Raw genomic sequence first — 22,353 nt, 5'->3', positions numbered from 1 at the left:
TGTCCCGGCCCAGGGGTTGAGCCCGTGTCCGCTGCATTGGCAGGTGGCTTCCTAGCCACTGGACCGCCAGGGAACTTAGTCCTCTTTCCTATTGTTTTGATAGTAGCCACCCTGATGGGTGTGAGGTGTTCTTGCACACTTGTTCACCTCTCTGCCCTTTCCGAGGCTTTGCACAGAGTCAGCGCCCTGTGGCCCTTTGTTGAATGAGCGAGGGTTTCGGTGGGTTTGAATGACTCTTGTAAACGAGAGTGTCGCAGAGCGGGAGGGATGTGCACCATCAGTTAGTTCTGGAAAAGCCGGGTAAACACAGACTCTCCCCTTTAGGGCTTCAGGGTGTTTGGGGATCTTGCAGGTAGAGATTCCCGGACTAACTTGCGGGAAGGTTTCCTTCTTCTCCACCTGCCCTGTGGTTGTGAGGCCTGTTTGGAAAGTACAGTTGCTTTTGAAAAACAGTGGATGCCTTCCGAAATCCCTTTTAATCGTGCACTGACTTTGTTTCCAAAACGTCACCCCCGTGGGACAGGACCTTCTTCAGATCCGTTCGTATGTGTATGCAGAGGAGCCAAACATCGACATTCACAACTTCGTGGGCACCTTCACCCGAGTGAGTGAGCCTCGAGGGGCACAGGGTCCTGCCTGGGGGCATGACCGGGGTGAGGGCCCGCTGCCCACTGCCAGCAGGGCTTTGTTGGGGCGTAGCTTTGTGTCATGTGGGGGTGACGTCCCCATCAGAACACTCCACCTTGAAAACTGACATGATTCTCAGTAAAGGCGACACAGCTGGGAGTTTTTCCAGCCTCCCAACAGCTGTCGTCGCCTGACTACTTAGAGCCAAGTGTTCTTGTAATTAATGTTATTCTTTACGTCTTTTTCACATGAAGCCATTTGCTGTTGTTCAGTCGCTAAGTCATCTCTGACTCTTTGTTACCCCATGGGTTGCAGCACACCAGGCCTCCCTGTCCATCACCAACTCATCACCATCATTTACTCAAACTCATGTCCATTGAGTTGGTGATACCATCCAACCATCTCATCTCTGTTGTCCCCTCCTTCTCCGGCCTTCAGTCTTTCCCAGCATCAGGGTCTTTTCCAATGAGTATCCTCCAAGTCCTGTCCACCATGGTTATAACTTTTAAACCATATCCCAACCTTTCGGAATAGAAATTAAATTTGGACTGAATTATTTTAGGCATCTGAGATGATAGGTTTGTGGAACCTGTATTGAATTGTTCCTGCTCTTGTTCTAGAAGCCCTCAGATAGGCCAGCAAAGGGCTGTTTCTGATGGATTTCCCTGTACGTTATCATTCCCACCTTGTGAAATGTTCCTCCAGTGCTGGAAGCTTGCGTTTCTTAAATCATGAACTACTGTTTTCAAGTATTTCCATGGGACTGAAACGCCAAGAATAAGGGTTTATGAGTTTGGTCCTTCTCTCCTGGCTGGGCTGTTGGCTTCCAAATGCGGGGGTCATCCTCTCTTCCTTTCTTGCAAAGAGCAGGCTGGAGACAGCAGCAGGCTCCGTGCAGACTTGGGTGGGCCAGCTTATGTCCATCTGCTCTTTTGCAGGAGGACAGCGACCCCCCAATCAGCGAGAGCCTGAGCATAGAGAACGCGCTGTGGGCCGGCACAGTCACCGCGTCAGGTACGTGCCCTTATGGAGGAATGTGTTAGCAATTTGAAGAGGAAAGCAGATCCTCCGGTATAATGAGAATAATCATCCGTCAGTTGGGAAAATGAGCTGTCGGTCAAATGGCGTTTTCCACTGGCTGCTGCACCCCCGGGGAATGAAACGGCCATCTAATTGCCCCCGGTGCTTGGAGGCGTCTAGAGGGGAGGCTGCCCTGGCCTGTGGACTCGGCCACAGCGTCCGCCCTGGGAATAGCCCCTAATTGCCACATGAGATTGACGTCCTAATCTGTACCAGAAAGTGGGTCAGCCTGGATGTCCGGGCTCTTGTGTCCATGAGGACTTCCCAGCTAGTCCTGATGGTGCCCTGGTGTCGGAGACTCCCAGGTGACGTAGAAATTGTCTGGTCCTCTGGACTCCAGAACACAGTTTGTGGGATGACGTGTTGAGGCGCAGGAAGGAAAGGTTGGGACCCTGGGGTGCAGCTGAGCAGAAGGGCTCCAGGGGCTGCGCACTCCTGGGGCAGCTGGAGTGATGGCGGTGGGGCTGCCAGTCTGTTGGCACCTGCTGTGGGTCACGTGGTTCACTCACCCCCCAGCAGTACCCCGCACGCAGGTGCTGGCGTCGTCCCCATGCTGCAGATAGGGAACTGAGGGCTGGTGAGGTTAAGCAACTTGCCCAAGGTCACACAGCATGTAAAAGGCAAAGCTGGGACTCGAGCCCAGGCGTTTTGCCCAGAAGCAGAACTCTGTTCCCCTGTTATCACTATATTATATATGTCATTGGCTTGGCCAAAAAGTTTGTTTGGGTTTTTCCATAACATCTTATGAAGAACCCAAACAAACTTTTTGGCCAACCCAATATGTAATTATTAACATGTAATTCCACTTCTGGCAACTTCCTGTCTTTACTATGGGAGAAGTCCGTGCCGCGCCCCACCTCCCCTCCCAGCCCGCTTCCCTCTGCTCACTGCTGCCCTGCAGCTCTTCAGTACAGAAGGCGCTCAGTCAGGATGCTCTCTGAAAGGAGAGGGACCGGCACAGCCTCTGCACAGGCTGCTACCCACACACTCTGCACGTGGGCAGAGACGAGCTCAGCTTCTCAGCCTCAGTCTCAGAGATTAGAATAAGAAGGCGTATCTGCCGGGCACTGTGTGTACAGAGTGTTGTATCCTCCATTCTCTTGTTTTGATCTCACAACGCTAAATGAGGACGCTTAACGGAATAAGGAGTTGAGTCTCAGAGAGGTCGAGCGACTTGCCTAAGGCCACACAGCCTTGGGGAGATCGTCTCCTTGGAGGAGGAGACGGGAAGGCACACTGAGACCTGGAAGATGGAAAAAAGGTTTCACGTAGCTCCTCAGAAAGGCACCGTGAAGTTAAAACACGCATTCTTTCCCCACTTGTGTGAATTCTTTGTGTTTGGTGAGGTGGGACGAGAGAGAGCCGTGACCCCCAATCCAGAACCGTTACTCGCCATGCCCCGCAGTGGGCGTCTGCTTTGCAGTGGGTTTGAGGAGCTGGGCGGCTACCATTTCTTTAGCTGGCCTCCGCTTCTCCCCGCGTAGATGTCTGACCACACTCTGGTTCTAATATAAACACAAAGTTAAATGCAAGCCATTTTCTCCTTCCGTTTTCAACTCCAGAAGCAACCCTCGAGAGTAATCTTAAGTATTTGAGATTTCACTTCTGTGTTCCCTTCAGAATCTAGTTCCCGTGTCTTGATCAGTCCACTGTTATCAGTTGGAAATTTAAAGAATAAAAAAGCTTCCCAGGCAATGCTAAGGGTCCACCTGCACTGGCTGGCATCAGTCTGTAGGAGGATGCAGTTGCCATGGTAACCGGGCTGCTAGGCTGCGGTGTCACTGGGGTGATGATAGACGGGAGAGGCTGGTGGGGGCTCGGCAGAAGCGGAACCTGGGCATCGCAGATCCCAGTGCTTCTCAGGCTCTCCATGGAAAGGGACGGTTTCTTGAGCCCCTGCCTCCACCCCCAGTGTGCAGCACGTCAGTCGGTGCCCCTGCTGGGGCTGAACTGTGACCAGCGTGCGGGTCACACCGTGCGGGTCTGATAATGCCTACTGGTCTGTACCTTGTTCCTCGGGGCTTGTCCTGGAATCACAGACTCGTGTCAGAGCAGCGTCTGGTTGCTGTAAACCTGTCGAATCCTCCCTCTCTGGGGCTCACCCTCTCTCTCTTCTCGGACGGGGTCAGAGGTCGCCGGCAGCAGCACTGTGGTGGAGGGTCTGAGGGGCTGGGGGAAATACCTGACCCCAGCAGCCCGGCTGGCTGGAGACCCTGGCAGGCAGGATGGAGTGGACACCACAGCGGGCAGGCGGCCGAGGGAGGGCTGTGTGAGGGGAGCCGCCGGGGATGTAGCCTCAGAAGTGGGGTCGGGGTCTGGGGGAGTGGAGGGGCGCAGGTCAGGGGTCTTCAGGGCTGAGTGGGGACCGTGATGAGTGGAAAGTGGGAGCCAAGCGGGTTGGCTGAGCTCAGCACCTGCCGGAGATGCGGTGAGGACTGAAGACCCAGTGGCCTCAGATCTGCCAGTTTTCCAGAAGAAACCACAAATCTTTATTTGTATATATATTTTAACATGCAAGCTTCTGTATTTAAAAGTTGGCAACTACTTCAAAACCTTTAGGGACTTCCCTGGTGGTCCAGCGGTTAAGAATCCGCCTGCCAGTGCAGGGGACATGGGTTCAATTCCTGGTCTGAGAAGGTTCCATGTCCTGTGGGACAACTAGGCCCATGCACCGCAACTCGTGAGCAGCCCCCACACCCCCACTCCACTCACTGCAGCTTGAGAAAGCCCACCTGCGGCAGTGAAGACCCAGCACAGGCAGAAGCTGAAGAGACAGAGCTTTTGAGCACTGGGCAGACCAGCACGGCTCTGTGGACTGCTGGCGTGCTCTTGCGGGGTGACTGAGGCTGGGGTCTGCATCTCCTGGAGACCGTTTCGGTCCTGGGCACAGAGGGGTGTAGGGGAGAGGGCGTCTCCAGCAGCCTTTGAAGGCACCAGGATTGGCCAGTACTAGATGGGGATGCTGCCCTCGGGGGCCCCTGTTATTAGGACTCTCTAGAACCCTGGACGCTGGGGATTGGGACCCACCCATGTCCGCTCTGGGGTGAGAGCCGTGGGTGCACGGCCACCCCTGCACAACCTGAGCTCAGCTCCCCCTGTCCGACCGTCTGCGGGGGGTTGGCTTGCACTCGCTGGGGCTTGCCATCTTCCTGGGAGCAGGCAGGCACTCTACAGCTCTCCGTCTGCTGAGCGCCTCCCTGGAAGGGAACCACATTGTGCAGGAGACTGTATCGACTCGGGGCCCTTGGTGTCTCCCCTGGGGTCTCTGTCTGAAAGACATGGCCCCAGCACTCCATCTGGGGTTTGCTCCTTTAGCGACTCTGTTTGAATCTCTTGGCGGTTTGGGTGCGTCCCTCTGCTGGTGCTGTGCCAAGAGCTGAGGGGCCAGAGGAGAGAAACTTAGGGATTTCCTTTATTCCGCGGAGCCCAGGCTGTTTGTATTCCCGGGATCTTCCCTGAGTGCTTGGCGGGGCTGCCCCTCTCGTGTTTCGGGTTTCAGCTTAGATGTCCTCCACTCTGAGCCCGCGTCCCTGGTCACCGGCGCACGCCGGCCCCCTCCCCAGCCCCTCCTGTCTGTTTCTCTCCTGGTTTCATCAGGGTGCCGCCAGCCCCGTGCTGACCGGGGTGCTGCTGCCCTTCTTGACTCTCCACCTGCCCTGCTGTGGGGAGCATTTCCCTGGCACATCCTGAAAAGGGGAGACAGAGGTGCAGTTTTGATGGCTGTTGCCCGTTTTCCCCCCAGATGGGCTGCTCCAGCGGATGCCCCAGCCAGCAGCGTGTGCCAGCCCATTTCCCCACCTCTGGGCTCACGCTATGTTCTCACGCATCTGAATTGCTATTATGAGGATGGGAATAAGAATTTCCCATTTTTTTGGTTTTTGAGTAGGGTAAGCGTCTTTTCTCATGTTAATTGGCTTTTTGGGTTTCTTTTAGAAATTGTGTATAACAATTGATGTCTTTTTTAAAAACAAATGATGATGGAAGGGTGGAAGGAAGGGGTAGGGGAGTTCTCAGGAAAGAGCTGCCATCCAGACAGACGTCTGCCAAAGGTTCTGGTTGCACACCAACTCTGAGCGGAATCACAGTCCGTGGGAAGAACGTGCTCTGATAAGAGGGGCGTGTTCATAGGTTTCCAGGGTAGTTTGTGAATTTGCAGGCACCTCTGGAAGCCTGTGAGGCCAGTGGCATGAAGGACAGGCCCCCACCTCCCCCCGACCTCTTCTGTTCTCCGAGGCAGCCAGGCCCACAGGCCAGCAATGCCCAGTGGTGCACCTTTTTATTTGTTTGTTTGTTTTTGTTTTTTAAAATTTTTTATTTTTTTTGCGCCTTTAAAAAAAAATTAATTTATATTTATTTTTGGCTGCACTGGACCTTCATTGCTGTAGTTGGGCTCTCTCTAGTTGCAGAGAGTGGGTTTCCTGTTGCTGCGGCTCCCCTTGTTGCTGTGTGTGGGCTCTGTGTACCTGGCTCAGCAGTTAAGGCACGCAGGCTCTAGGGTGTGGGCTTAGGAGGTGGGGCACGGGCTTAGCTGCCCTGCGCGTGGGCTCTGTATACCCAGCTCAGCAGTTTAGGCACGCAGGCTCTAGGGTGTGGGCTTAGCTGCCCCATGCGTGGGCTCTGTATACCCGGCTCAGCAGTTACGGCACGCAGGCTCTAGGGCGCGGGCTCAGGAGGTGAGGCACGGGCTTAGCTGCCCCGCGGCGTGTGGATCTCCCCAGGCCTGGGGTCGAGCTGCTGCCCCTGCGTTGCCGGGCGGGTCTCCTCCACTGGACCTGCAGGGAAGCCCTTCCGGGGCACGTTCAGCAGTAGTGGGGATGCCCTGCACCTTCACCGAGCTGGATGGCCTGCTGCCCTTCTGTGGCTGTTGAGCCTGAAATGAGGCTAATGAAAGTGGGGGCTGTATTTCACTGTCTTTTTCACTGAATTGAAGTGTGAATGGCCACACGTGGCTGGGAGCTTTCCTGCCGTCTGTGTGGACACAGACATCAGTTGGCCCTGGTGTAAACTCGGGGACTTTTCTCGCACTGCAGACGCTGGACTGAGAAGAAGTGTTCTCGGGCGTGTCAGACCCTCTGAAAGCCTGCCTGTCTGCACTTACATTTCTCTGGGTTGTGTTTCCTTCGTCTTAGGTACTGTCGTGGGTGTTGTTCTTTACACGGGGAGAGAACTCCGGAGTGTCATGAATACCTCGAATCCTCGCAGTAAGGTCTGTACACGGTTGTGGGATGTGTTTTCTTGCCAGAACTTTCTGACTGATGTGGTTCGATGATTGTTGTTGGTGGGGTGAGAAGCAAGACTCAAAAACAGGAACCCCTAAAAGTGTGACTTCATTCGTATAAACTTACTGTCTTTTTGTGTACATGTTTGTGCATAAGTGTGTGTGTGTGTGTGTGTGGGTGGGTGTGTATGCTGTGCTAAGTCACTTCAGTTGCGTCTGACTCTTTGCAACCCCATGGACTGTGGCCCACTAGGCCCCTCTGTCCATGGGATTCTCTAGGCAAGAATGCTGGAGTGGGTTGCCATGCCCTCCTCCAGGGGATCTTCCCGATTCAGAGATTGAACTCGTGTCTCTTAGTCTCCCGCACTGCCAGGCAGATTCTTTACCCCTGCCGTGACCTGGGAAGCCCATATATATATTTACACACACAATACATAAACACATATTCAAATATGTGTTTGAAGATATTGTGGTTGGGTTCCAGACCATCACGTCAAGTGCGTATCACTACAAAGCAAGTCACATGAGTATTTTGGTTTCCCAGTGCATATAAGTTATGTTTACACTATTCTGTAGTCTGTTAAAGTGTGCAGGAAAAGCATTGTCTCAAGAAATGTACACACTTTAATTTTAAAATATTTTATTGCTAGAAAATACTAACTCTTATCTGGCACACACACCTTCAGTTTGTAAAAAAAACATGGTATCTGCAAAGCTCTCTGCAGTTAAACAAGGGCTGCCTGTGTATGAATACATAACATTTTAAAAGTTTTAAAATGAAGTATTGAGTCTTGAGGGGCTCCCCAGGTGGCGCAGTAGTAAAGAAATCGGCCTGCCAGTGCCGGAGACTCAGATTCAGTCCCTGGGTCAGGAAGATCCCCTGGAGAAGGGAATGGCAACCTACTCTAGTGTTCTTGCCTGGGAAATCCCATGGACAGAGGAGCCTGGAGGGCTGCAGTCCATGGGGTCACAAAGATTCAGACATGATTTAGCAGCTAAACAACCACAGCTGAGTCCTTACTGTCTGCCACGTGTAGTTGGGCACCCTCTACCCACATCACTTTTAATCCTTACACCAGCCTGTCAGCACACGTCTGCAGCCTCTTCTCAAGAGGAGAAATGGCCTGGAGAAGCACCGTGCTCTGGCAAAGCTGCATAGACCTGGATTCAAACCCACACCGAGCTGCTGGCTCTGGCACAGCCTGCAGAGTCAGCTCTGGAAGTTGACCTAATGGCCCTGTTACTGCTTGAACACAACAGGACCCGCCCGCCCAGCCCCACCCCTCCTCCAGTTTCTTAGAGTCAGAATATTGCAGAATGATTTCCTTTGTCAGTACCGTGAAAAAATATCAGTCATTTCACCTCACCGTTACAATCCCCATGACCACCATCATTACAACTATCATTTCAGTTCAGTTGCTCAGTCGTGTCCGCCTCTTTGCGACCCCATGGACTGCAGCAAGCCAGGCTTCCCTGTCCATCACCAACTCCTGGAGTTTACTCAAACTCATTTCCATCGAGGTGGTGATGCCATCCAACCATCTCATCCACTGTCGTCCCCTTCTCCTCCCGCCTTCAATCTTTCCCAGCATCAGGGTCTTTTCAAATGAATCAGTTCTTCGCATCAGGTGATCAAAGTATTGGAGCTTCAGCTTCAGAAACAGTTCTTCTAAAGACTGTTCAGTACTGATTTCCTTTAGGATGGACTGGTTTGATTTCCTTGCAGTCCAAGGGACTCTCAAGAGTCTTCTCCAACACCACAGTTCAAAAGCATTAATTCTTTGGTGTTCAGCTTTCTTTCTAATCCAACTCTCAGATCTATACATGACTATTAGAAAAACCATAGCTTTGACTAGGCAGACTTTTGTTGGCAAAGTAATGTCTCTGCTTTTATAATATGCTGTCTAGGTTGGTCATAACTTTTCTTCTAAGGAGTAAGTGTCTTTTAATTTCATGGTTGCAGTCACCATTTACAGTGATTTTGGAGCCCCCCAAAATAAAGGCTCTCACTGTTTCCATTGTTTCCCCATCTATTTGCCATGAAGTGATGGGACCAGATGCCACGATCTTAGTTTTTTGAATGTTGAGTTTTTAGCTAGTGTTTTCACTCTCCTCTTTCACTTTAATCAAGAGGCTCTTTAGCTTCTCTTTGCTTCTGCCGTAAGGGTGATGTCATCTGCGTATCTGAGGTTATTGATATTTCTCCCAACAGTCTTGATTCCAGCTTGTGCTTCATCCGGTCCAGCGTTTTTCATGCTGTACTCTGCATAGAAGTTAAATAAGCAGGGTGACAATATACAGCCTTGATGTACTCCTTTCCCAATTTGGGACCAGTCTGCTGTTGCATGACCAGTTCTAACTGTGGCTTCTTGACCTGCACACAGATTTCTCAGGAGGCAGGTGAGGTGGTCTGGTATTCCTGTCTCTTGAACAATTTTCCACAGTTTATTGTGATCCACACAGTCAAAGGCTTTGGCATGGTTAGTAAAGCAGAAGTAGCTGTCTTTCTGGAACTCTCTTTCTTTTTCTATGATCCAATAAATGTTGGCAATTTGATCTCTGGTTTCTCTGCCCTTTCTAAATCCAGCTTAAACATCTAGAAGTTCATGGTTCATGTACTGTTGAAGCCTGGATTGGGGAATTTTGAGCATTACTTTGCTGGTGTGTGAGATGAGTGCAATTATGTGGCAGTTTGAAAATTCTTTGGCATTGCCTTTCTTTGGGATTGGAATGAAAACTGACCTTTTCCAGTTCTGTGGCCACTGCTGAGTTTTCCATATTTGCTGGCATGTTGAGTGCAGCACTTTAACAGCATCATCTTTTAAGATGTGAAATAGCTCAACTGGAATTCCATCACCTCCACTAGCTTTGTTTGTAGTGATGCTTCCTAAGACCCATTTGACTTCACATTCCAGGATGTGTGGCTCTAGATGAGTGATCACACCATTGTGGTTATCTGGGTCATGAAGATATTTTTTGTATAGTTCTTCTGTGTATTCTTGCCACCTCTTCTTAATATCTTCTGCTTCTATTAGGTCCATACCATTTCTGTCCAATATTTATTGTGCCCATCTTTGCATGAAATGTTCCTTGGGTATCTCTAATTTTCTTGAAGAGATCTCTAGTCTTTTCCATTCTGTTGTTTTCCTCTATTTCTTTGCATTGACAGCTGAGGAAGGCTTTCTTATCTCTTCTTGCTATTCTTTGGAACTCTGGGTGTATCTTTCCTTTTCTCCTTTGCCTTTCACTTCTCTTCTTTTCTCAGCTATTTGTAAGGCCTCCTCAGACAATCATTTTGCCTTTTTGCATTTCTTTTTCTTGGCAATGCTCTTGATCAGTGCCTCCTGTACAGTGTCACTAACCTCCTCTCATAGTTCTTCAGGCACTCTATCAGATCTAATCCCTTGAATCTCTTTGTCACTTCCATTATATAATGGTAAGAGATTTGATTTAGGTCATACCTGAATGGTCTAGTGGTTTTCCCTACTTTCTTCAATGGAAGTCAGAGTTTTGCAATAAGGAGTTCATGATCTGAGCCAGTCAGCTCCTGGTCTTATTTTTGATGACTGTATAGAGCTTCTCCATCTTTGGCTGCAAACAATATAAGCAATCTGATTTCGGTGTTGACCATTTGGTGATGTCCATGGGTAGAGTCGTCTCTTGTGTTGTTGGAAAAGGGTGTTTGCTGTGACCAGTGCATTCTCTTGTTAAAACTCTGTTAGCCTTTGCTCTGCTTTATTTTGTATTCCAACTATATTACAACTATAAATGCCACTTACTTGAGGTTTTAGCCTTATCTAGGGCCATGTTTCTGCAAAGTGATGAGTTTCATGGGCTGGTTCCATTTTTTAAAATCATGTATTAAGATAAATATAGTCATTAAAATAGTAATGTTCAGGAATGCATCACCTAAAAATCAGATGCCACGGGTCATGTGTGCCCTGACTCTCCATGCAATACAAAACCAGTGCGTGGTGTAGAGCTGGGTCACTTCACGGGTTGCTGGGAGCACGGTGGAGGCCATGCAGAGCACAGCACCACCGAAGGCAGCAGTGACCCGCTTATATGTTTCCATGCTAAATCTTTAAATCATTAAGAAAAAATCAAAATGAGATTCATTGAGGTCCCTGGGATGTCGGTTACTCCGTGGAGCCCAGTATTCTCACCCAAAGTTGTGGGGATCCAGAGAGCCTACTGTCTCACCCGGGGTGCAGGTGTCCAGGGGGAGGCCCAGCCCTCCGGGCGGGCTGTGGGCCGCAGCAGCTCACGGCGAGTTTCCATCTGTGCCGCCCGGGTGGGCGGGCTGTGGGCCGCAGCGGCTCACGGCGAGTTTCCATCTGTGCCGCCCGCAGATTGGCCTGTTTGACCTGGAGGTGAACTGCCTGACGAAGATCCTCTTCGCAGCCCTGGTGGTGGTGGCCCTGGTCATGGTCGCCCTCCAGCACTTCGCCGGGCGCTGGTACCTGCAGATCATCCGCTTCCTTCTGTTGTTCTCCAACATCATTCCCATCAGGTGCGCTGAGAGCGAGCCGGTGCCGCAGCGTTTGCGCGTCTCTGTCTCTCTGAAGGTCGTGCTTTTGTGGTTTTGAGAAGGAGCTGGTCCCTTGTAAGGGGTGACCCGGAACAGGTGGGGTGTCATTTGTGCTGATGTTACGGCACCCGCGGGGTGTGTGTTGGAATCGGCGTTGAGATACACGCAGCTCTTTGTGTGTGTCCTGTTAACCCGTGTGCTCTGGTTTTCTGCCCAGCCTGCGTGTGAACCTGGACATGGGCAAGATCGTGTACAGCTGGGTCATTCGCCGGGACTCGAAAATCCCCGGGACTGTGGTTCGCTCTAGCACAATTCCTGAGCAGCTGGGGAGGATTTCCTACCTACTCACAGACAAGACGGGTGAGTGTCCGGGGCCCTTGCAGGATTCAAAGTCAAAGAAGATGCTTGGACTATCTTTCTGGAGGTATTAGAGATGAGTGCTGCAGTTCTTTTATCCTCTTCATCTTTGGATGAAGATAGACTCCTTGGTGGACATGATGATGATAGCAGCAAAGCCTTACTGAGTGCTAATCGTGTGGAAAAGCACTGTTCTGGGTGTCTGTATCTGGTCACTTAATCCTCCCCTGATATTGTGAGCTTGGAGTTATTAAGTGACTTGGTTGCATGACTTGTCAGAAGCATATCGTGGTAGAAGTAGACTTTGAACTCAGACAGACTGGCTTCAAGTCCTGACCCTGAAACCACATCTTAAAATGCCTCTTTACAGTCTAGCACCTGTCAAGTTACGAGGTGGTTGTAGTGGTTGAGAGCAAGTGGGGAGACCTGGGTTCAACCTTCATCTCTGCCATCTAGTGAACATGGGATAAAAGGGGATCTGTTGCAAAGATCTGGGAAGGCAGAGCAAAGCTAGATTTCAGGAAGAAGAACCAGGCAAGTTCTAGCTGTGTCAGTATCAGGATGGTCTCTTGACTTGACAGCACTCATCTGTTGTCTGTGCATCTGTCTGGTCAAGGTTTTGATTCCTTCAAGATTGAATCTGATTGGCCTCGTGTATGTCATGCCCCGCCCTCTTGGCCAATGGAATGAGTCAGGCACTCTGATTGGCATTCTCTCTAGACCATCCCACGAACCAAGGATGATCATTTCCCCTGGACCTCTAAGATTCTGTTTTTAGAAGAAATTCTTGGATTCCAGGCTGACAGAATATCACAGATGTCTACTCCAGCAGAAGCAGTGCTGAAACCAGCGTGTGACATAGAGTAAACTCTCAAAAAAAAAACAAAAACAAAAACAAACAACTCTCGTTACTGTTAATAATAGTAAGAGCTTCAGGATGCAGGCACAGTTACTCCTTGCTTTGTGTTTCAGGAACTCTTACCCAGAATGAGATGGTTTTCAAACGGCTCCATCTTGGCACTGTAGCCTATGGCCTCGACTCAATGGATGAAGTTCAAAGCCACATTTTTAGTATTTACACCCAGGTAAAGCCTTCTGTTTTGATACCCAAAGTGATTTTTAAAAATATTTACTAGCATCTCTATTGGGAAGGATTCATAATGCCATATGATTCACCCATTAAATGTGTACAACTCAGTGGGTTGTTTTGAATACTCAGAGTTGTGTAACCCTCGCCACAATCTGTTTTTATCTTCATCACCCGAAAGAGAACTGCCATACCCACGAGCAGTCACTCCTCGCTTCCCCCCACCCACCTTTCCTTCCAAGCCCATGGCAATCACTGGCTCTTCATATTTTGAATAAACCTGCAGTTGAGGTTTTTCCCGTCTTCCTCATCCCAAGGGTTGATCTACTGAACTACGACTAATGGATGGTAGGGGAAACATGGAAGAAAATTATTTGCCAATAACTAGTATCAGAAACGGAGAAGGCAGTGGCACCCACTCCAGTGTTCTTGCCTGGAGAATCCCAGGGACGGGGCAGCCTGGTGAGCTGCCGTCTCTGGGTTCGCTAGGAGTCAGACACGACTGAAGCGACTTAGCAGCAGCAGCAGAAAAAGCTCTGAGAGTGTGATGGTTCTCCTTCAAGCTTATAGACATGTTTACTTTCCCCCAGTTATGAGCAAGAGCAATCAGTAGTTACTGGACTGCCTGTGACATAATCACGGTGTAACTGATGAGCTTTAGTTCCTCATCTCTTTTCAACTCAGCAATCTCGTGGAAGAAATGATCAGAAATGACTATCAACTTATCTGCTTCTGGTTTTCTCCCCTGCTACAAGATTTTTCAAAACCAGTCTTCTTTTTTTTTTTTTTTAGAGAAAGATATTACTTGTAAGTGTCCTAAGAGTCCTAAAATGTTAGACCGGTGGATTGCCACCTTGGCTGTTCATCAGAATTCCTAGTGATGTTTTAAAAAACAAATAGAATAAAAGCGAAACAAAAGACATTGGCTTGGGCCTGATCCCCTAGAGATTCTGGCTCATTCAGATGCACTTCTATGTGTTAAAGAAAGATGATAAACAAGCAGTTCCCTTGGTAATTCTGAAAACACACCCAGAGCTAACATAGATCGCATTAGACCAGCTACGGGTTATGACAGTGGTTTGAGGACAAGAGAATAAAGAGGCCATATTTTGCTTGAATTTGTCCAAGTAGATACTGATTCTGTAGTCAGAAGGCCAGTTAAAAATGTATTTTTGTGTAAGGATCGGAGAGGGACTCTCTACGTGCTTAGCGGCACAGTCAGAGTCAACGTTTCATTTTCTGGGACGTTTGCCAGCTGGCACACCTGGACGTCCGGGGCGTCTCCTGAGCGCAGCGGGCGGGGAGCGGAGTCTGGAAGCGAGCGTGGGTTTTACGTGAAGAACAGCTCGCTCGATCCACGTCGAGTCATTACCTACAGCCAGCACGAAGCACCTGCCATTCCGCTGGCTGCCTGTGTGGGCATCGTGGCTTGACTCTAAATGGATCCATGGACCTTTTTCAAAGATGGACTTTAAGACTGTTGGAAAATCACAAGGATGCGGTTGGGCTGGGGGGAGAAGCCACAGCCCACCCCGGTTCCTTTCCCCCTCTGTCTGACCCGTCTCCCAGCGTCGTGTCGTGGGGTCTGTGCTGGGCTCCGAGTGTCACTCTCTAGGGGCTTCCCTCTCTGCCAGCTTCTGCCGCCCTGTCAAAGCTGATGGCTCCCGTGTCGGCATCGACCCGACCTGGAGCTTTAGCCTGGAATCCTTGGCATCCCTGCTCACGCATAAGGAGAGCAGTGTACCCACATCCCGTCCTTCTCCCTGCATCCCCTGTGTGCTCAAAGTCGTTCTCGTCTTTGTAAGCACAGTGCCCCTTTGCCCTGTGAGCTCCGTCCGGGGGTTTGGAAAGTGGCCACCTGCCTGCAGTCACAGGCCCGCCCCCCAGACCACCTGCTTGGCTTTGGTTGTCATCCCCTCTCGCTCAACAGGCAGAAGCTGCAGTCTCCCTTGCCTGGCTGTCTGCAGAGACCCTGCAGGGTTTCCCTGCTTCGCTCCTCCCCGCCCTGGTCCTGGCAGCAGGGTCTGTGGTGTCCAGCGTGGCCTGCATCCCCTCCCCACCCTCGCCCATGGTTCAGCCTCTCCTCCCGCTCACCCCAGTACACCACGGCCTGCAGCTTTCCGGCCAGGGTCGGCCACTTCACTTCTGTGTCTTGGAGTAGTCTTCCCTCTGAACCGCCCCCTAGTGCCCTCCGGACTCCCCCGCAGGGGTCACCGTGTGGATCGTCACGCTTCTCAGCCCCTGGCCGGGTCCCGCCCCCCTCGGAGCCCCGTGTCAGCGGTGCCGGCCTGCCGACAGTTACGTTAGATGGCGTCGTGCATTGCAGTACGAGCCCTGGCAGGAGGCACACCCCTGCCCATCCTGGTATTTTTAAGAGCTCGTGGTATTGACAGAAGCCACCCTTTCTCCGATGTTGGTCTGGTTCAGCTTTGTGGCCCATTTTGGGGGAGCGCAGATAAGCCTCTCTGTCAAGTGCTGAGAGTCAGAAAACAGCCTTTTTTACGGTGAACTCTCAGCACCCTTCCTTAGCAGAGGCTCATAAATTGACTTGCCCATCCTGGCCTTGGTTTAAAAGAACGGGGTGTGATGGGGAGAGGCTGGGGCTGGTGTGGACACCCCTCCCCCAGGGAGGCCATCTGCACCCTTCTCTCCGGACAGCGAAAAGCTGCCTCACAGATTCTTTTGTGAGGACAAATATGAAGCCTTTCCTGTGTGTGTGTGTTTAACAGCTTTATTGAAGTATAACGTACATACCATAACATTTAGCGATGTTAACTATACTGTTTAATGCTTTTTTCAAGTAAATTTACAGAGTTGTGGAATCATCCCCACAATCCAATCTTACACTGTACCCACCCCCTCAGTGGGATTCTCCCGAGCCCATTACAGCCGTCCATCTGCCCTTTAGGGATTAATAATAGGATGTTTATAGCAGTGTCTCCTAAATACAGCGTTTGAAACTCCTGGGTGAGATGGCCAGGGACCGAGTCAGAAGCTCTCGGAGTGGTGGCTGGACTTACAGATTTTAACAGGTGAACCAGGTGATTCCAAAGGGCAACAGAGGCGCTGCAGCTACTTTGATTCTAATTATCTAGTTGCTCAGCCACGTCTGATTCTTTTGTGACCCCCATGGACTGTAGCCCACCAGGCTCCTCTGTCCCTGGGGTTTCCCAGGAGTGGATTGCATTTCCTTCTCCAGGGGATCTTCCTGACCCAGGGATCGGTCCTGCATCTTCTGCACTGGCAGGGGGATTCTTTATCACCGCGCCACCTAGGAAGCCCACCTTGAATCTAAGGTCCGCCGTTATTTTTCAGAATATCGCTGTTCTAGATCTGTGAACTCCAAAGCAGAGGGTGCAAGGTGACCCGTGGAGGTGCAGGAAAGAAAGATTTGAGTGTTCACGCACACTTCAGTTTCATCTTCAAAATTAAAGCAAAATTTAAACCTTACTAAGAGCATGAAGATTGACCTGGGACCCTCCCTCAATTTATCAGACGAACATTCGTCAGGTACAGTCCTTGAAGTGTCCTTTAGAAGGAGTCAGAATTCTGGAATTGTTTATTTTCGAAACATTGGAATACAGACTGTGTTTTATGAGTGTCTAGGTGACTGGTTTTAGGGATGTTATTTAACTAAATTAACCTCATAAAAAAGGCAGGTGGTTTTACAAGATTCCTGCAGGGAAACTCCAGATGATTAATACAGGCCCAAACAAACCACAAAGAAATGGCCAACACATTATGAGGGAAACCCATGACAGGCTAGGGAGATGTGATGATTTTTCACTTACTGACACCTTTAAAAAATTGAGAGATGGCTCACAAACCATAACATTTGTCCTCTTAAACGTACGGGTCAGGGTGTATTAGTACATCCTCAGTGTTCTGCAGTCACCACTGCTATCTAATGTCAGCGTGTGTTCACCACTCCAAAGAGGGACCCTCCCTACCTCTTAGACTCCCACCGTTCCCCAGCTCCTGGCAACCACCCGTCTACTTTTTGTCTCTGTGGGTCTGCCCATTCTGGACATCTCAGATGCCTGGAATCAATCAATACCTTTTGCACCTGGCTTATTTCACTTGGCGTAACATCTCCAAGGTTTTTCCAGGTTGCGGCCTGTGTCAGCACTTCATGCTCCTTTATGACAAACAGATACAACAATTTGAATCTGTAATTTTAAATAATTATAATTTTAAATCTATAATCCTCAGCATATGTCATTTTGAACTTTTAGCTAACTCTGTGAAATATGCTCTCTTCTTTTTAACACGTCATTTTATAATCTTTTGCTGTTTCTCAATGCACAGTATAACTTGAATACACATGTGGGAAAGGTACTTAAATTTTTTTCTCAACATGGTCAGAATATGGCAACCCACTCCAGTGTTCTTGCCTGGAGCATCCCAGGGACGGGGACGGGGGAGCCTGGTGGGCTGCCGTCTATGGGGTCACACAGAGTCGGACACAACTGAAGTGACTTAGCAGCAGCAGTCTGTATATTGCCTGGAATATGGAATCATCTGTTTTATTTTACTCACCCTGGCAAGTGGAAGTATCTTTAACTTTTATTGATACATGTGTCTGAGAAAAATCATGACTGGGAGCCACGTGGTGTCCTTTGTCAGAGAAAACCAAGACTAGTGGTTTTGAGTGTTCTTCTAGGCTGTTTTATATGGGTACATTCTTATTTTTTTTTTAAAAACTTAGTTCACCTTGTTACACATATTTTGATCTGTGAACTGTGATTTTTCACTTAATAGTTTGTCTCTGATACTGTTGTAGGATTTGGTAGAGTTGGAATTTACTGAGCGGTTTTTCCCTTTTCTGTTTAACGAGTATGTTGGTGAGCGTGTGAGTTTGTGCTTTACTTTTTGCACAAGACGTGCGCGGGGTGTGCTCGGCCGTCAGTGGGTGCTGTGCCCAGCTGGCGCGTCTCTTGCTTTCTGCATCCATAGGGAGCACAGAGAAGGCTATGTTTTCTCAGGGAAGAATTTTTACTCGTGTGTTTTTCTCTAGGACACAGAGCTTACTTTGTTTTTCAGTCATTAAAAAAGAATTCCAGTCCTTTCTTAAGATGCATTTTTTTATTTTTTGACTACAGAAAAAATAAATTAATGTGGATCGGTACAAAGAAAAAAAATTGAGGTCACCTGTATCCACATCAGTCAGAGATTCCCGGTACCAACACCTGACTGCGTAAAACGCCATGCCGGTTGACTGCCTTTGTGCGTCTGCGGAGATGTCTGCTGTGTTTCTCTCTCTCTCTCTGGTTCTTTTTTCTTTCCAACAAGAAGTCATTATATTTTTGTAATTCCTTTAAACTAGAGCTGAGGATCAAAATTATGTGTAGAATTGAAAAATATGTATATATGCCTGGACCCTACTGTATTCTTTAAGTGACCAGGACCTGGGCATATATATTTAGATTTCTTAAAATCTTTCCTGGTTATTCAGTGAAGCATTTCTGCCTAAGACCCACTGTTAGGATAACACTGTCCAGCTTCCCTTTTCCCCACACATGTCGTATTTATGACCCTTTTGAATGGTTTTATAACAGGGCCAGATAGGGGTAGAGTGAGTAATGCACCTCGGAAGGAAAATTCATTGAGATGGAAAAAAACGCAGTCATTAAGACAAATCATATTGTAATGCAGTATTTAAAACACTCAAAACGAAAGTAAAAAATTCAAATCTTAAATCGACAGGCTCCAGTTGAGCACTTGCACAGGTTGGTCTCACCGTCCTGACCCTGGTTTTGTGGCAGCAGAGGGTGCGTGTCTGGTTCCCGGCCTTGCCGCGATGACTGGATCATGGCGGGATCATTCTTGGTTGTGGGGGCCAGCCTGTGCATTGCAGGCTGTCCGGCAACATCCGTGCCCTCCACTGTCTAGCTGCGTGTAGCACACTCCCCCTGCTCTTTGTGACAACCCCACGTATCTCCAGACACTGCCCAAGGGGGAGGGCAGAATCTCCCAAGCTGAGAACCCCTGTGTTACATGTGGTTCCGTTTCAATAAATTGAAATTTCTTGCCTTTGTCATACAGAAAGGTGTGTACTGTCACATGGTAAGTGTTAGTTGCTTAGTTGTGTCTGACTCTTTGTGACCCCATGGACTGTAGCCCACCAGGCTCCTCTGTCCATGGAATTCTCCAGGCCAGAATACTGGAGTGGGTAGCCATTCCCTTCTCCAGGGGATCTTCCCGATCCAGGGATCGAACCCAGTTTCCCACATTGCAGGCCCATTCTTTACACTCTGAGCCACTGGGGAAGCCCAGCTATTACGCAGTAAATGTTATATTTATTCAGTCACTTAGCCTGTAAGTCAGTTGATTCATTTGGAAGTTGTAGCTCTGAGCCTGTCTCTAGAAGAGTGGCCCTTTGAGGTTAATGAGTTATCAGCTCTGAGCTTTATTTGGAGAGTGATGTGGACCTGTTGAAAAAGGAATTCCTTCTCTTCAGTAGTGTACTTTTAAGCAGTTGCAACCCATTTGTGGTATCTGTTGATCTTGTGAATGTTCAGAAGTGGTAGTGTTTTCACTGCATTTGGAATAGAAGATGGGTAAGAGAAGGTGGATATTCATGGTGACTGAGCATTTAGTTTTTGTATTACTCTTTCCTGAAATATAGGCTGGGGTTCTCATCGGGAAATACCCTTGCCATGGATTATTAACGAGAAATGGAGGCCTCTTTTTTTTCATGGAGTCTCCAGGTCTCATTTGTTTGCTGGGGTGGCGTGGAGTGACCGAGACACCCCACGGTGCGGGACACCCACCCCGGGCCCGAGGCAGGGGCCTGTGTGTGCGGAGAGCTTGATTCTTCACCCGACTTCTGACCTCACGAGGGCCTAGCATGTCCTGCCCTCCTTAAGAGGACCCGTGGCTTCCCCCGTAGGGCAGAAAGGGCCGTAACCTGCCTCTGTGGATACCACATCTGTTTTTATTTTCCCCTGGTATTTTTTAAGTAAGAAGAAACGTGTGTAGGTTAAAGGGCCTATGGGGAGGAGGCTGGAGATAAACACTGTACAATGGGAAGCTTTTCCATATGGGCAACGTGGGGATGCTTAACAGCCGGACCCAGTGCAAACGCTGGCCGAGCCCCTCGTAGTGGCCAGTGCCTTCCTGGTATGTGCGGATCACCATTTGGTGCGTGGAGGAGCCTTTTATTTGCAAGTTAAATCAGAGTCGGTGGTTGTGACCCGTCTTCCCTGAAACATCTTAGTAGTGTGTGTCCTTAGTCGCTTCAGTCATGTCCGCCTCTCTGCGATCCCATGGACCATGGCCTGCCAGGCTCCCCTGTCCATGGGATTCTCCAGGCAAGAACACAGGAGTGGGTTGTCATTTCCCTCTCCAAATCTGACCTGAGACAGGCCAAAACGATCTTAGTCGTAAAGGGGGATACATGCCAATTTCAGAGAGAGACAAAGGAACGTGGAGGTAGCAAGTCAGTTGCTTGCGACGTTGGTCTGATTCAGTCGCCGTCTTCTAGTTTATTGTCAAGTAGTTCCTTGATCTGAGAGTCGGGTCTTTGCAAAAATCTGGGCTGTGTTTCTCTTTTTGCCTTGCTCTGGAGTGGTTTCACCTGGAATGCAAAGCCCCAGGGCTCTGTGTTATCCCACATTTAAAATATTAGTGGAAGTATCTGACTCCTGTAGACATAATCAGATTGCTTCTAAAACCCAAAGGTTTGTGAAAGATACCCTTAATTCAGCCTTCCCTTCAGACCCACTGTTGCTGAAACTTGCCAGCCAGAGCAATTACTTTGTCAAAGGTCTTGTTATTGCTCCTAATGGTAAATAATAATTTGGTCCAGGTGCTGAGGAATGTGGGCAAAAAAATGAAGACACACGTCCACGGCCAGAACATAAATTACAGAACTTTGAAGGAAAAAAAAAACATTCTTGATTTAGCCTCACTACGAGAGGGGACCTTTCTGTAAATCTTCAGTCCTCGTTATAATTTTAGAGTTAAATTCTTTATAATTAAAAGCACTTGGCAAATAATGATTCATTTAAACTGTAGTTCTGATATATTACTCTAATTATTGTTACCATGCAGCGCCCTTTGGCCTGGAAGTGAAACCCGTGTCCTCTTGACACCAGAGGTTAACAGAGCAGGAAGTCAGAGCGGTGTGTGTGCCTGCGTGACCAGAATAATTTAGTAATTGTCTAATTACCTGAGCAGTCTGATGCCACTGCTAAAAATAGTATTAAAAAATTAAATGAAAGTCTTTTCTTGTTTCTCATAACCCATCTGTTCTCTATTTTGGGCAACCATGTGTTCATGGGTATAAAACATGATTCATTTTAAAAGATCAGATCGCTTCTCCTCTGTTGGATAAAATATGTTTTTAATGGGATGTACTATATAGTAATTCATAAACAGCTCTCGCTTCTGAGACTCAGTTGTGGAGGTAGGGAGGCTCTGATATTTTGTCCTAAATTGTGACTTAAAATCTGGAACCGATGTTGGTCAATTTGATATTTATTTCTTCTTAAAAATGGCGGGGGGGAGGGAGAGTGTCAGATGAGGACTTCTCACCATTATCTCAGGAAAATTAAGTTGTTTGTTCAACAAATATCAGAGGCAAGTTATCTCCTGCCCTTGGTACTAGAATTCAGTAGACAAGCTATCTGTTCTCACGGTCTAACAGGAGAGTTACCAGGTAAACAAGCCAGTTTTAGTCAGTGAAGACAACAGCCCGTGGTTCCCAGTGGGGTGGGCACATGAGGCAGAGCCAATTAGGGGGTCAGGGGCAGGCATCTTTGAGGAGGTGACGTTGAATCTGGGGCCTGAACGATGAGGTGGAATGAGCTAGTTCTGCAAAGATGTGGGAAACAGTCTTCCAGGCAGTGGGCACAGCAAGAGCAAGGACGCTGAGGCAGGATAAGGAGCTTGGAGAGAGGCTGGTCAGGTGGGTCATGGGAGGCATCTGAGTTTTACTGATCACTAACTCATAGACTACTGACAAGTAGTCTTTCTAGTGGCCTTAATTTTTTGTTATATTTTAAGGCAGTAGAGCAACTCAGCACAGCACAGAGCAAAGCAGTAGAACCCATTCTTCAAAGCAGAGCCTTCATGGTACCCGACGGTACACAGGTGGGGATGGGACTGCTTGTCCTCCACGTTTGATGCTGCTGAGTGCGTTTCTCGGGGTTCCGCTACTCCACATGTGGGTTGAAAACCAGCCCCTAGCCCACTCCTCTCATTGGCAGGAAACCGAGGCCCAGAGGGCAGATGGGCCTTGCTTGAGGCCACATAGCTGTTGACACCTAACCCAAGTATCAGACTCAGATTTCTCACCTTCAGTTCAGTTCAGAATCTCAGTTGTGTCCGACTCTTTGCGACCTCACGAACCATAGCACGCCAGGCCTCCCTGTCCATCACCAACTCCTGGAGTCAACCCAAACCCATGTCCATTGAGTCGGTGATGCCATCCAACCATCTCATCCTCTG

The 22,353-nt window shown here is 49.0% G+C and overlaps 1 protein-coding gene across 7 annotated transcripts in view; it reads left to right on the top strand.

Moving 5' to 3' along the window:
• ATP9A (ATPase phospholipid transporting 9A (putative)) overlaps positions 1-22,353 on the top strand; it is a 123,502-nt gene that overhangs the window by 52,487 nt on the left and 48,662 nt on the right. For all 7 annotated transcript variants that reach the window (XM_070801895.1, XM_070801897.1, XM_019972589.2 and 4 more), the window contains exons 8-13: positions 524-604; positions 1,566-1,641; positions 6,837-6,913; positions 11,278-11,438; positions 11,674-11,816; positions 12,786-12,898. In XM_070801895.1, coding sequence (XP_070657996.1) covers positions 524-604; positions 1,566-1,641; positions 6,837-6,913; positions 11,278-11,438; positions 11,674-11,816; positions 12,786-12,898 — 651 coding nt within the window. The remainder of the gene's footprint in view (positions 1-523; positions 605-1,565; positions 1,642-6,836; positions 6,914-11,277; positions 11,439-11,673; positions 11,817-12,785; positions 12,899-22,353) is intronic.

Source organism: Bos indicus, chromosome 13, assembly GCF_029378745.1.
Source record: "Bos indicus isolate NIAB-ARS_2022 breed Sahiwal x Tharparkar chromosome 13, NIAB-ARS_B.indTharparkar_mat_pri_1.0, whole genome shotgun sequence".
Lineage (NCBI taxonomy): Eukaryota > Metazoa > Chordata > Mammalia > Artiodactyla > Bovidae > Bos > Bos indicus.
This window is presented reverse-complemented; position numbering and strand designations above follow the sequence as displayed.